The sequence below is a fragment of the Choloepus didactylus genome, chromosome 5 (genome assembly GCF_015220235.1).
Source record: "Choloepus didactylus isolate mChoDid1 chromosome 5, mChoDid1.pri, whole genome shotgun sequence".
Lineage (NCBI taxonomy): Eukaryota > Metazoa > Chordata > Mammalia > Pilosa > Megalonychidae > Choloepus > Choloepus didactylus.
The window spans coordinates 124,356,355-124,371,844 of NC_051311.1; the positions used below are offsets into that span (position 1 = coordinate 124,356,355).

Consider the following 15,490-nt stretch of genomic DNA (forward strand, 5'->3'; position numbering starts at 1 on the left):
CTGGAACCGTGCATTCTGGCCTCGAAGTCGATGGTAGTGAAACTAACTTACAGGCAACAGCAAGTCCGTAATGAGTCCCTGTCATGTACTAGTGGAAACCACGTTGATGTTGTGCCAAATATCCCTGAGCCTTTTTCTTAGGGACAGGATTCCCTTTACAAAACCTTTGTCTAGTACAGGAATCATGTCCACTCATAGATCTGAGACTATTTTAGCTACTCCTAAAGGCAACCCAAAAGGAAAGTTTCAAATTTAGAACTTATACGTGCTTAATTCCTTGTGTGCTGACAAGGCTTTATATCACAAGCCTGTGTTTGCTTTCATTTGGGGATATATTTCAAAAGTAGCTAGCCGTCTTGTTAGTGAGTGGAGGGTGTCGGACGGCCAGGTCATAAATCATAGCACAGCGCGTGGCACACTCAGAAACCAGGGGGAGGCTAAATGCGAGACTGTTTGTTATTTCAAATGTAGGACAGGTGATTATAAAAAGGGGCAGGGTTTCATTTTAAAATGCCAAGCAGAAAACGGAGGGTGATATGGAAATAATTTCTTAGGGGTAAATGATGTTTACCTTAAGCTGCTGCTCATAATTCACCATGCTGACACTGGTAGATTACACCCACAAATAAGTCAGGTAATAGGACAGCCATGAAAAATGTAGGGATGTGAATTAACAGGATGGAAACTGGTTCAATGGTGAGAAATGGGCCATGGGGACAGTTGGACTTTTAACATTCCTAAATTTCCATTTTTATCCAAACAATATAATTAATAGGGATTATATCCATTTGAGAACCCACTCAAAATTCCAAGGTTTGTGATGCTGAACTAAATTCCACATGTTTTCTCTTCTAGTTAATCTACCCTTGGCAGAGAATCACTTCCTGTTTTTCAAATGAGAAAAGTAACACAAGCAAAGAACAAGGTGAAAATAAAAAGAAACAAGCAAACAAAAAGAACTAAACTGAAAGAAAATAAATTCATTTAAAATAATTAAAAAAAACCTCATTAATACATTGGATGAAAAATTTTCCTTAAAACACCTATATATTTTCTTCTTGACCAGAAGGGCCATGCAAAATGGCTGAGAGATTTCAAATGGAGTCAAGAGATCACTCTGGTGAACAGTCTTACACAATACAGATAACCCTTTTTAGGATTTAATGTATTGGAATAGCTAGAAGTAAATACCTGAAACTATCAAACTCCTACCCAGTAGCCTTGACTCTTGAAGACAATTGTATAACAATGTAGATTACAAGGGATGACAGTGTGATTGTGAAAACCCTGTGGATCATGCTCACTTTATCCAGTGTATGGAGGGATGAGTAGAAAAATGGGGACAAAAACTAAATGAAAAATAGGGTGGGATGGGGGGGGATGATTTGGGTGTTCTTTTTTACTTTTATTTTTTATTCTTTATTCTGATTCTTTCTGATGTAAGGAAAATGTTCAAAAATAGATTGAGGTGATGAATGCACAACTATAGATGGTACTGTGAACAGCTTATTTTACACCATGGATGACTGTAAGGTATGTGACTATATCTCAATAAACCTGAATTTAATTTAAAAAAAAAAAACCTATGTCTTGATGATTTCAGTAAAACTGAATCAGAAGCTTACAGAATTAGTGTTCCTCATAATATACATAATATCAAAATGCAGAAAAAAGTTCTTGATTGTTAACATCTCCTTGAAACTAATATTTGCAAAAACAATGGCACTTAGTGGATGCCTGGGCTAGTAATTTTAAAATAAAGGTCTAAGGAAGAGAGGATTGGTGGGTAGAATATAAGCTATATTCATGTCTTTTAATTTTTAATTATGTAAACAGGAAAAAATGATACATAGAAAACTACCATGCATTAACATTTTCTTGGATGCTACTTCAGTCTTTTAAAATCCCACACAAGGGCCAATAAATGTCAGGAAATTTCATCTGATAATTTACAATCTACTTGTCGAAGCCAGTCTCTCCTTTTATAAAGCAAAAATGCAATATATATATCTAACATTGCTTTATTCTGCTTCCCAAGCATTTGATTGCTCATAGAAAGAAAAGTTATTTATAGAAGAAACTTAGGAAGTGGATAACAAAAAGGGCTTCATATAAATCACATCATATAGCTTATTTTCACCTAATTAGCTTGCCTCAACACTCAACACATCAGTTATATTCTATCCACCTCTTTAAAATAATAAGCAATGTATAAAAGAGAGATGTACAAGTATTGTGAATGATTTTATGCCAATAAAGCTCTCAGCACAAGGACCTGGAACAGAGTAAACATTTGTTAATTTTATGTGATGATGATGATGATGATAAACTTTAAGAAAAACTGTATCTTTGGATTCTAAAAATAATTACAGGGATGGCAAGTGAAAGTGAAAGAACAAAAATATTTTATGAGAGTAGCAGTGATACTTAAATTGAATTAAAGGAAGAAGAATAGTGGCAAATCCTAATTATATGAACACAGAAGAGAATCTCAAAAAGGATTGTCAATAAACTCAATGTTCATATATTTTATGTTATTCCTTTGAATTTCTTTTCTTGATGAAAATAAAAATCTGTTTTTGTTCTATAAAACATATTCTCCTATATTTTGTATGAAGGTAAGTGTCAAACCTGTTATTTTAAAAAGTACAATAGAGATATAATCTGGGACTATTATTTGCAATTTACTTGTCAAAGCCAGTCCCTCCTTTTATAAAGCAAAAATGCAATATATATCTAATATGGTTTTATTCTGCTTTCCAAGCAGAATAGTAAATATTTGTACTGTTCAATAGAAGGTTCATATGTGTTCAGTAACACAGTACCATGGACACTGGAGGCTTCAATACACTTCAGAACTTTTTGTACAGCATGAGGTAGATTTTGTGTTCATTTCAAGTGTGAGTACCTGCTCCTATACAAGTATAGAAGAAATCATCATCTGTCATTGGAAAATACATCTAGTTAGTAAATCTTCTAATGAAGCCAAGATGGTGGGCTTAATCTTTGTATTATACATTAGCTGTATACTTTTGCATGATTATAGCCTATATTCATAATCCTGCCCAGGAGTTTATAGACATACAGTGTTGGTGTAACTTTATATAGGAGGAAATCTACATATGGCTGGATATATCTAGCATTATAGAGAAAAAATTAATTAAAAATGAATGGGTTAGAAGTGCCATCTTCATATGTGGAGGGAAGTATACGCATATATGACATTACTATAGAGAAATAATCCATTTCAGTTCCATCCAAGAGGGATGAAATAAGCTAAAATCCAAAAAAAGATATTTTTAAGTGAATATAATCAACAACGGACTAATATCATTGTCTACAGTATTTCCAAAAATTGGAACGAAAACAACAACCAAATAGAAAAATGGTTTAAGATATAAGAAAGAATGTCACAGAAAAGGAAACATAGACAGCTTGTAAACATGAAATAATTATCAACCTCAATAGTTACCAGGAGAGTGGTTTATTAGGAATACCATGAGATCCCAGATGGACAAAAATTAAGAAATCTGACAGATACAATTTTGGTGAGGCAGTTTATACTCTGGTAGTGGTAAATTTTTCAACCACTTTGAAAAACTAATTGTCATTATCTTAAGAATTTAAACAGGGATATATCTCACAATTCAGCAATTCCATGCCTACTGTATAACCAAGAGACACACTTACATATGTGAAATGTGCACTGGAAGACATGTATATGAATTTTTATTTCAACACTGTAAGTGGGAAAGATGGAAACAGACAAGAGAAATGGATGAATAAATTGTGATATCTTCACACAATGAAATGTTTTATAGCAATAAAAATACATAAATTTTAGCTACATGGAAAAATCATACATTTTAGAAACAAAACAATCGGTAAGTATGTATAGTATGACTCCATTTTGTTGCACTCATAAATTAAAAACTTGAAATCATACATGAACTTAGTGATGTAGCTGTGAATATATTTAAAAAAAAAAAAACTTTTTTTTAGAAAAAGCAAGGAAAAGAATTGAAAGTCAGCAGCCGTATTTCCTAAAAAGTGAGAAGCATACCCACTGATGTACCCTACCATTCTGATTTCAGTTAGAAATAGGGTCTAGGTGGTCTTTAACCCTCCTTGAATGCAGGTGGACTTCTCTGTCGTAAAAACCGAGCCACTCCTCTCTCTCCAAGCTGGCTCTGCAGGTAAACTCACTGCCTCCCCACTACGTGGGACATGACCTCAAGGGGTGTAAATCTCCCTGGCAACGTGGGACATGACTCCCTGGGATGAGCCTGGTCCTGGCATCATGGGATTAAGAAAGCCTTCTTGACCAAAAGGGGGAAGAGAAATGGAACAAAATAAACTTTCAGTGGCTGAAATATCTCAAATGGAGTTGAGAGGTCATTCTGGAGGTTGTTCTAATGCATTATACAGATATCCCTTTTCAGTTTTTAGTGTATTAGAATAGCTAGAAGGAAATACCCGAAACTGTTGAACTGCAATCCAGTAGCCTTGTTTCTTCAAGATGATTATATATAACTTTTATGGTGTGACTGTGTAATTGTGAAAACTTAGAAACTGACACTGCCTTTATCAGTGTATGGACAGATGAGTAAGAAAATAAAAACAAAAACTAAATAAATAATGGGGGAGATAAAGGGTATGGGGTGTTTTGATTGTCTTTTTATTTTTATTCTTATTTTCATTTTTTTGAGTAATTCAAATGTTCAAAAATTGATTGTGGTGATGAATGCACAACTATATGATGATGCTGTGAGCCTTGATTGTACACTTTGGTTGATTATCTGGTATGTGACTATATCTCAATAAAATTGCATTAAAAAAAATCTGAGCCACTTCCCCAGATCCCTAAGACCTGAAGTGCTTCTCCCCCTAGCTGGGCAGGGACTTCTGACAGGTCTCAGCAGTATCCGTCCTACATCCAACTCCTTCACGACTCAAACCCACTTTGAATGAAAAGTCTGGAACCGAATGTGTCCTCAAAGTCAATCTTCAACACTTTATACCAGTGAGACTAGGACATGGAAGCATCTCTCTTTGAGTTCTGGGGTTCTTTGATCTCTTTGTCTTAATTTTGCTTGCTTGTTTTGGCTTTATTCCATTGAAACTTTGTGTGTAAGCACTTAAATTATGAGACTTTAAAAGTAAAACAAGAATTGGAATGGAAATGTGAATACTAGAAGTGATTTTGACAATGACATTGAGCCTAATAGCCCTATATTACTGAATGGTCAGATTCAATTCCATTTTTTTATAAGTACTTTATTTTCTGGTATTTTTGTGAATTAATTATATACATCACTTTACTTGATTTTATTTCTGTTTCAAAATTATTAATGATTAAAATTTATGGTTTGTGTATTTCTATTTGTAGCAAGTGATACTGGTTTTTTATCTACTAGAGTGAAAAAGTTTTCAGTTAAAATAAATATATTTAAATTTTGAAAGATAAGACAATCTAAAGAAAAACATTAAGAATCCAAGTGACCTGCTGATATGTCAAAACAAATTGTGAAAGTGGTACTCAAATGAAAAAAGTTGAGGACAGTTCTATGACAGCATCCAAACAGCAAGGCTAACACACATATGGCAATTGATTCCCACTGTAGGGGTGGGATTTAGGGTGAACGATTTATTACATTAGTGTGAGATGTAGATTTTAATTTTTGGAAAATGAAGGATTGGTCTGGCTTGTGTATGTAAGTAATCTAACAACAGGACAGCACCAGACATGTCTACAACTGTCACCAAAAATCCTTAAGTTTGCTCTTAGGTAAGTTTGGTTTAACTAAAACTTAATTTAAGTAGTTTCTCTGTGGAAAAAAACATTAAAACTCAGGGGTCTTAAAAAATAAGTGATGTTTATAAATCCAGAGTTCAAATTATGTAACTACAAGGATTCCTATAGTCCAAAATTTATCAGTTATTGACAGTGCTTTGTTTTCAGTAAAGCCATAGGTGTAGTTATCTCAATAAATCAGGTTCCAGTTTTTCATTTATCAATAGTGTATCACTGAGAACTACTAGCATAGCACAAAGATTGAAAATAAAACCTTTGCACTCGTAATTTGCTTCAATTAAGGAAAAAGGACTATGAAACTCTCTGAAATTGGCTTTAAACAAAGTCGGACAATCAGATTTACTAAAGTGTTTTTCTGAGGTACTACAGCTTCAACCACCACACATACACACAAATATTTTGAAAATGCAGAGAAACTAACCAGGAAAGGAGAACTGTGATGTGACTTTTCAAAAATTTGTTTCCTTGCAATCATTCAAGTTCCTTTTTAGTGACAATTCATGTAAATAGGAGCCCAGGGATGCTCACTGCCCAGGGGTCGAAGCACCCCCTGTCCATCGTGATCTGCTTCCTGTCATTGTCACCAATATTTTGATGTCTTTGACTGACTCTGTGATGACTCTCAGATCTTCCAGAGATACCTTTTGTATGTTTCTTCTCCGCACTTATTAAAAAACTCTGAACACATAAACTTAGCTGAAAACAAAATATTTAAGATGTTAGATTAAAGATAATAGATGCTAATTAAAGAATGTACTAATCCAAAGGCAAAAAGTGAAAAAGAAAATAATCATTCAAATCATAGCACATAAACATGACCAATATTAAAATGTATGCATGTTTTTTCTTATCTACTTCTTCTGCATTGAATTGTTTTTGCAAAACATTATCAATGCTGCCAGCAAGAAGATGACTATAAAATGAACAGACACAGTCCTACCAAATAAAATTGAGCTTTGAGTACCCTCACCACTACCAGCTCTTCCTCCTACATTCTTCGCCTTTCAGTTCATAGTAACTTCTTTCATTCCTTAGGTCAAAAAACTTGAGGCCATTCTTGAGTCTTCTCTTCATCTCATACTTCTTATCTGACCTGTCACCAAAATTTGCCTTCTCCATTTTAAAAGTTTCCTGAATCTGTTCACTTCCCAAATTCTCTGGAATTTTCCCGTAGGCCACCAACTTCTCTCAGCTACATGGTTAAAATAACCTTCAACTGGTGTCCTTGGTTCATCTTTTGATGCCCCTGTTCCTATGTCGTCAACAGTCCAACTGTTCTTATTAAAATATGTCAGCTCATATACTTCCTCTGCTCAAACTCTCCAGGGGCTTCTCATTTCACTCAGAGTAAAAGCCAGGTAATTATAGTGACCCAAAAGGTCCTATGTAGTCTGAGCTCCCTTGCTGCTCTGACCACATTTTCTACCACCTTCCCTCTTGCTTAGTCTATTCCAGCCATGCATACCGGTCCTCGAGCATGCCAGGGACATCTTCCCCTGAAGCTTTGCACTTGCTGTTCCCTTTGCCTGGACTGCTTCTCAAGGAATCCATGAGGTATTTGCCCTCACTTACATCAGGTCATTATTGAAATGCAACTGGCTTTCTCTGGGTGCCTATGTTTTTCAAATTTCATCCACCCCATTCCCTTCCTATCCCCTTCCCTGCTTTGTTTTTCTATAATCCTTATTATATGTGTACTGTAATTATACATATATTTCTCTGAGTTATTGTCTGTCCCCTCCACACCGGGGCAGACAGACCCGTTGTTCATGCCCTGTCATCCTCTATAATCCCCTGAGTGTAGGTGGGAGCCATGACTTGCTTCTAGCCTATAGCATATGGCAAAGAGGAGGGGATTTTGCAGATCCTGGTTTAATAAAACTAGAGATTATCTTGGATGGGCCTGATGTCATCAGATGAAAGCCCTTAAAAGAAGCGCTGAGCCTTCCCTGTGTAAGTGATTCTCCTTGCTGGCTTGATGATGGAAGCAGCTATGTTGAGGAAGCCCACGTGGCAAGGACCAGCAGGCAGCCTCCAGGAACCAAGGCGGTCAGAGGCTGGGGCCCTAAGTCACACAGCTGCAAGGAAATGAGTTCTGTCAACAATCTGAATGAGCTTGGAAGGAGATTTTGCCTTAGCTGCACTTCCAGATGAGAAGGCAATCCAGCCAATACCTTAAATGCAGCCATGAGGCCCTGAGCAGAGGATCCAGTAAAGCTGTGCCTGACCCCCTGACCCACGGAAACTGCTAGATAATAAATGCTTGTTGTTTTAAGCTCCTTTTTGTGGTAATTCGTTTTACAGCCATAGAAAATTAACACATCAATTAAAATCTAAGCTCCACAAAGGCAAGGATTTGTGCTCTGTTTCTGTTGGAACAGGCATTCAATAAGTTTTTATTGAATAAGCTCTTCTCTTCACCACTCCATTTTATCCAAGTATTTATCTCTGATAAGGCTCCACATTGGGCTGTTGTCACTAGACTTATCTCATCATGACTGTGAACAGTCATGGTCACTCCTGCTTCTGGACATCTCATCAAGTTGTTACCCTTCAGTAGAGTGCCCCCACTCCCTCCCCCCGCCACTTCCTTTCCACCTGTTCAAACTCTACCCTTCTCTTGTGAGCATCATCAGATACAAGTTACCATACACAAGATACAAGATACTATTAAAAATGATGTTTCATTTTAATGATTTAAACTATATGTAAATCTATGGAATTTATGTAAATTTAGTTAAATGTTATTTTGAAATCAACTCAAATTATGTTGTGACTTATAAGTAGATGTTCCCAGTTGTTTAAGTTTTCCTTTACTTTTAATGCCCTAGTTCTCAAAACATTATTTTGTGAGTGTGTGTGTGTGAGTGTATAAGAGAGAGAGAGAGAGAGAAAGTGACAGAGGGAAAGAGAGAGAAAGAGTATAGTATGGATTGGTGGATATAAATATTAATAATACTCACTACTTACATGCTAGATATTATGGTAGGTTCTATAGACTCTGTCTTCTCTACTCTACTGAATCTTAAAACAAATCCTTAAGGCTTAGTCCCCCTTTTCCTGGGAAAAATAAGCTGAGGGAACTAAGATATAGTTATTTTAGATAACTTCCCAAAAGACAAACAGCCAACTAAATGACAGAGCTGGGACTGGAATTTAGGTTTGTGTTACTTCAAAGCCAGTACCTTTTCAAGTACCCTAAAGTGTCTCTTCAATTAAATTAAATAGTCATGTAAAACAAAATACACTTAGAATAAAAATATTTTCCACTGTCTTTTATACCTATATGCTTATGAAAATTCTTTATTCAGCTTTGACTTACTTTCTTTTGTTATAAGTACCCATCCAGTTAAACATTTCTAAAGCTACTGACAAATCTAATTAAATCAACCACACATCCACAGGTTCATCTTGGAATGAATGAATCACACATGAGCTAGCAGAAAAAAAATATGTGTGCATATGTGAGTGAGAACTGAGTGAATGAAACTATGAGGAAATTATTTTTCTGTTCATTTTTTTTCATGAATGAAAATGTATGTATAAAAAGGCATGTGAATAAGTGGTCAAAATATTGTTGATCCTATCTGAAGAAAAATGTAGAAAGGCCTGGGCTAATAATTGCATACCATAGAAGAATAACAGTGCATTTATATAGCGTAAATTATATTTACAAATAGCAAGAACAACATACCTTTACTCAATACTTTTTTATGGATTTTAGCTAAAGGAACTAAATTTTTTGCATACAGTTCACAAGATTAAATTCATTGTACTTGCATTTCTGACCCAGAATTTTAATTACTCAAGAGCTGTTTTATACTCTAAGTGAAAAATAAGTTGAAGTCAATTTTCTAGTGAGTATGTACTTGTGCGTGTGCCTTAAGCTGTACGTGTAGCTGGCAGTGTACTTGCTTAATATAAAAGGACTATTACTATACAAGACTATGGACTTTGAGTCACATGGTAAAGGAATACAGCAGAATACCTCCAACCAGCCTTCTAGATAGAGAAGATTTACAGGGTTGTAGGCTGATGTGGTCAACAAGGATTTATAAAAGAAAGGGGACTAATCACTTCACTGACTGATTCCAGTGATAACTTCAAGAAAAAATGATGAAAACACTCTGTCCTTGTTTCAGTGCTAATTCACATTGAATGTTGACACTTAGACTGTTTATTAGGTTTCTATACTCCTTGTGTGTGGGACAAAGAACAGTGTTATTAAAGCTATAGTAAATAACAGATTTAAACAAAGTTCTAAGAGAGAAAAAATGTGAAGAAAATGCAAATTTGAAATTCTACAATTAAAGATATAATTGTGAATTGGTACCTGGTATAATTTTTAAAATCTCAAATATTAAAAAGAAGTGAAAAAAGAGCTGCTTCACAGGTAAAAAAAAAAAAAGTATATAGTAAAATACTTGCTCTATCATTTGCTCTACCATTTAGTTATTGATCTCTGGTAAGAGAAGACTTGCTCTAAATTAACCATCAAGAGTTCAATGGCTTGTTTAAATAATAATAGTAACAAAAATGATGATAATAACTAGCATTTATGTAGTGCTCCCTATGTTCTAAGTTCTGTGTCATTTAATTTTTCACCAAACTCTATAAAGTAGGTACTATTACTACCCCATTTTAAGAAAACGTTTTAGTGCCAAATCACAGGCAATGTCTACTCTTGAAGAATTGACCATGTGTGTGCCTAAATGGACAGGAACAGGTTTTGGAAAGAATAGATAAGCACCCGGAAATATTTTTTGTCACAGCAACCTCTCTTCCTTGAATCATAAACCAAATAAAACTCAGAGGGATTAATTTGCCAATAGACTAAATTACCATTAGTTTTTTCAAAACGTTTTTGCAGGTAAATTGATAAGCATTTCAAAAGTATTTTCTCTATGTTATATCTATATTTTATTTTTCATCTAAAACCCTTGAGATAGATGAGTATTGCTATTATTACATGGAAGGAAATACTGCAAGACGATCAAGAGCTTTGGCATCAGACTGCCTGAGTTTTCTCCTGACATGTTCACTTATGGCTGTGTGAACTCTGGTAAGTTGTTTAACTTCTCAATTTTATCATCAAAAAGAAGAATATTAGTAACTACATCATAGGTTTGGTAAGAGAATGAAATGCAATAATACAAGTAGCATATTCCACACATAGTAAGATCTGAGTATGTTTTAGCTGTTATCAAACCCAGTTATAGGCAAACAACCTGAGGCACAGAGTTCAATGTCATAGATGGTGTGAGTTGCAGACTAAGAATTCAAAACCGTTACTTTTATTTCAGCAACCTTGCTCCACCCTCGCTCCCACCTCCACAGATGCCAGGTGTTCCCAAACATGACTTGTGAATCTCTAGGCGAGCCAAGGAATTATTTCAAGGGGTCCTTAATTTCAAGTAATAATAAAAATAGCACCTAACATTTATTGAGTACGTGTTAAGCACTGTATTAAGTCTCTTACAAAAATTACTTAATGTTCAAAATCCTATTAGATGGTAGGCATTATTATTTCTTTCTTTTATACACAAAGAAACCAAGACAAAGAAAAACTACCCAAAGATACATAGTTAGTAAGTCCCTGAGCTGGGCATCAAGGTCAGGTAATGTAGCTTCAAAGCTCACGTCTTAACCACTTGCCATGACCTATTGACAAAGCAAGTAAAAGGACAGCATCTTACCTCTAGAGTTCATTATAGTCAAAAGTTGGATACACTACACTGCCCTTCATCATCCTGTCATCAAAGAACTCCAAAATATGATGTTTTTGTAAACATACATTCCCACTTGCTTAAAACCATGACTAATTTAGAGAATCCACATTCTCTATTTGCTTCTAGAGTATTTAGGATAAATTTCCACAATATACCCAAGAGTAGGTTCATTAAATGGAATTATTCTCTTTCATGACTGTAATTAGAACTTCCCCTTTAATTACAATGGGAAAATGCTATGCTATTTGCTAGCATTTTTTGGGCATGTGTATTTATGAATTTCATTAAATATATACAATTTATGCTTCTACTTATTTTGCCTTCAAGTTGTAATTTCAGGAAACAGAATATATACATGCAATATATAAATTTTATTTAATGTTCATTTAATTGGGGAATCTATTAAATTAGATCATATCAAAGACCCTGACACTAAGACTTTATAGTTCATTTTTAAATTCATATTCATATATGAAAAATATCCACATGGTTCAAAAATGTTGAAGACAGCAAAGGGTATTAGCTTAACAAAGAACTTTCCTCTTCTTCCTATCTTCTAGCACATATTTCACCTTCTTACAGGCAACCATATGTTAGATTCTCATTTCTCTTTCTGGATATATTTATGTACACATAAGAAAATATATATACACATTTATATACCTATATCTCCTTCTCCCCTCATACATATATGAGTGTCCATATAAGTATTAAAGAGTTCTCTCTTTTCTTTTATAGCCATATATTTTAGGAACATACGGTAATTTTTAAGGAGTCCGCTATTAATGATCTTTAGGTTGTTTCTAGTCTTATGCCATTACCAATGACAGTGCAATGAGTAATCTTTCATATACACAAATTTACACAAGTGACTATACCGTTTTGTAGGTTAAGTTCTTAAAATGGAATTCTGGGTTGAAGGGTGTGCCAGTTTGGATGTATTATGTCCCCCAAAATGCCATGTTCTTTGATACAATCTTGTGGGGGCAGACATATTAGTGTTGATTAGGTTGGAACCCTTTGATTGTTTCCATGGAGATATGACCCATCCAACTGTGGATAATACCTTTGATTAGATTATTTCCATGAAGAGGCACTACCCATTCAGGGTGGGTCTTGATTGATTTACTGGAGTCCTTTAAAAAGAGCCACACAGGCCCAGATACTTGCTGCAGCAAAGAGAGACATTTTGGAGACGGTCATTAAAAGCAGACTTTTGCTGACACTTTGCTCCAGAGAAGCTCAGAGAGGAGAAAATGCCCCAAGAGCAACATTATGAAGAATGCACAGGAGCTGAGAGAGGAGCTGGAACACAACCCAGGATCAGCAGATGCCAGCCATGGGCCTTCCAAGCTAACAGAAGTTTTCCGGGTGCCATTAGCCTTCCTTCAGTGAAGGTATACTCCTATTGATGCCTTAATTTGGACATTTTCATGGCCTTCAGACTCTAATTTGTAACCAAATTAACCTCCTTTATAAAAGCCAATCCATTTCTGGTATTTTGCATAAGGCAGTATTAGCAAACCGGAACAAAGGGTATGGGTATTTTTAATCTCATAGTTATCACCAAATAGTCTTCCAAAGAGGCTGTTCCAATTTACAATCATTACTAAATTATGAAAGTGACTATTTTATTTTAAAATCTATTTTGTTTTTCTATTGATGCTGAGGGAAATGTTAGCATTTATGTTTCATGATTAAATAAGGTTACACATTGTACATTCTCGGGACATTGGCAGGTTATTTAGTCCTAAGTTAAATGATATGACGCTTAATTAAAAAAAAAAATTTCTATTAAAGCACTGGTGATGAGAATAAAGATCCTTTAACAGCTGTCTAAGATATGAAACGAAAAGGTACACCCCAAAGTTCAAGGTAGTTCTTGGAAGATAAGTTTTGATTATCACATCAGATCACAAATCCATGGTAAATTGAATCATGTCACTCACAAAGACATGCTTGAGGCCTAACTCCCGATCCTGTGATCCTGTCAGTGTGGACGCATTTTTAAATAGGACCACAGATGATCCCTTAGGATGAGGCCAAACTGAATAAGGGTGGGCGTTAATGCAGTAGGATAGATTCCTTCCAAACAAAGGAAATTTGGACATTTAGTACCAGCCACTGGAGGAGACAGAAAGGGACAGATTGCCATGTGATGGAGGCAGATATCGATTGCCAGCAAGCCACCACTGCAACACCTCGAACATTGGAGGAGGCATGGCTGGCTGATATCTTGAACTTGGACTTGTAGCCACCAAACTGTGAGCTGATAAATTCCTGTTTAAGCCAACTGGTTTGTGGTATTTTGTCATAGCAGCTCTGGCAAATTAAGACAATATAACAACATATTTTCAGTCATAGAAATATCTCAATGATTTTATTTCTATGAAATTAGTATTTTTGTAGATAATTGACAAAATATCTTAAACACGATTTTTCACTTCTTCAGCTTAAAAAAGAAAATCTCAAATGGCAGACAGAGTCTCTGCCAAACACTTTTTGTAAAATCACCTCTACCATTTGTGGTCTAATTTCTCTATAAATATTATGAAACATAATTTGTACAACAACTCTATGAGGTTACTGGTGTCAATCCACATTCAAAGACCAAAAAACTGAGGCTCAACAATATTAACTAGCCCAAGGTGACACAGTAAGTATTGGTAAGTAAGTGAAAAGTTAAAGAATCCCCACAATTTTAGTCACAAAGAAAACAGAAAACATTGTTGAATGAATGGATTAAATATGCTATTAATAAATAATTCACGTTACAGTCACCTAAACCAAATGTCTTACCTCAAAATCAAATGACAGGGAAGGGATTAAAGGCTTCAAGTGACCAAATCTACACAGCGTCAGAAACAACAAGCAACGGAAAGTTTCCATAACAGCTGCCTTGGGTCTGAAATAAAAGGTCATTAACAAGCATTAACCTTAAATATGATCTTCTCATATTTACATGTTATACTCAATATAGTGGTAAACCTTTCTTTTAATTTTCAAGAACTATGTGGTATGTTAATATTTTTAAGGAACAAGTACCTCTGAAGCTGTTTGAAAACAAGCATTAAGCTAAGAAAGAAAATGTATCTTTTAAAAGAAAGTCCATTCTTTATCAATTTATTGCCTAGTTTGAGCATTGACGAGTTAGGGTTAAGGCAATATTTCAGTTGGCAAATAAAATATTGGATAACACAATTACTAAAGTTTAAAGTGAGGTTCCCTTCTCTCATGCAGTCCCTATATAATTCGTTCATTTACAAAATGACTCATTGGAGAACTAATATACTAACTACTCTGAAATAATGAAACATTTAATTCCAAAATATTGGAAACATGGACAATGTGTGGTTATACCTAATATTATGTAGCATAACTGTAGAAATTTGCTAATTATTTTCTGATGAATATTTTCTGTATATAGTATCCTTAAAGAAATTAAAACTCTAAAATACATGGAATAAATATGTTTATATATTTGAAACAGAGTTGAGTGCCACACAGAGATGAGCTTTTTATAAATTGCCCTATAATGATAGTAATAATAAGCTACTTTAAATGATAGCCATCTAATATCTGTTGGACAAATAAATGGCTTTACCAAATACAAGTACCAATTGTAATGACAGATGAATTCTCTACAATATTAAAATAATGTGATTATAATATAGCTCTGTATTATTTAATTAATTTATAATATAGGGTATAGAAAAAAGTGAAGAAAATCTTTGATATATTTAATGACTATAAATCTCTTTCACAGTTTATTAATCATGCCACCATTTCAGTAAAATTGACTATAACAACAACTTTGTACAAAAATGAGAACTCATTTTTTCAAGTAATTTAAACTCAACCAAAGCCACAGTAATAGCAATAGTTTATGTTTTTGCTTGCATTCAAGTATTGTGATCTATTTATTTTTTAAGTTTTTTTTTTCCTT

General features: G+C 34.6%; 1 protein-coding gene across 1 annotated transcript in view; it reads right to left on the bottom strand.

The window, feature by feature from the left end:
• MEOX2 (mesenchyme homeobox 2) overlaps window positions 1-15,490 on the bottom strand; it is a 492,584-nt gene that overhangs the window by 127,995 nt on the left and 349,099 nt on the right. Inside the window, exon 14 of the mRNA XM_037836821.1 lies at window positions 14,344-14,449. Within this exon, the coding sequence (XP_037692749.1) occupies window positions 14,344-14,449 (106 nt within the window). The remainder of the gene's footprint in view (window positions 1-14,343; window positions 14,450-15,490) is intronic.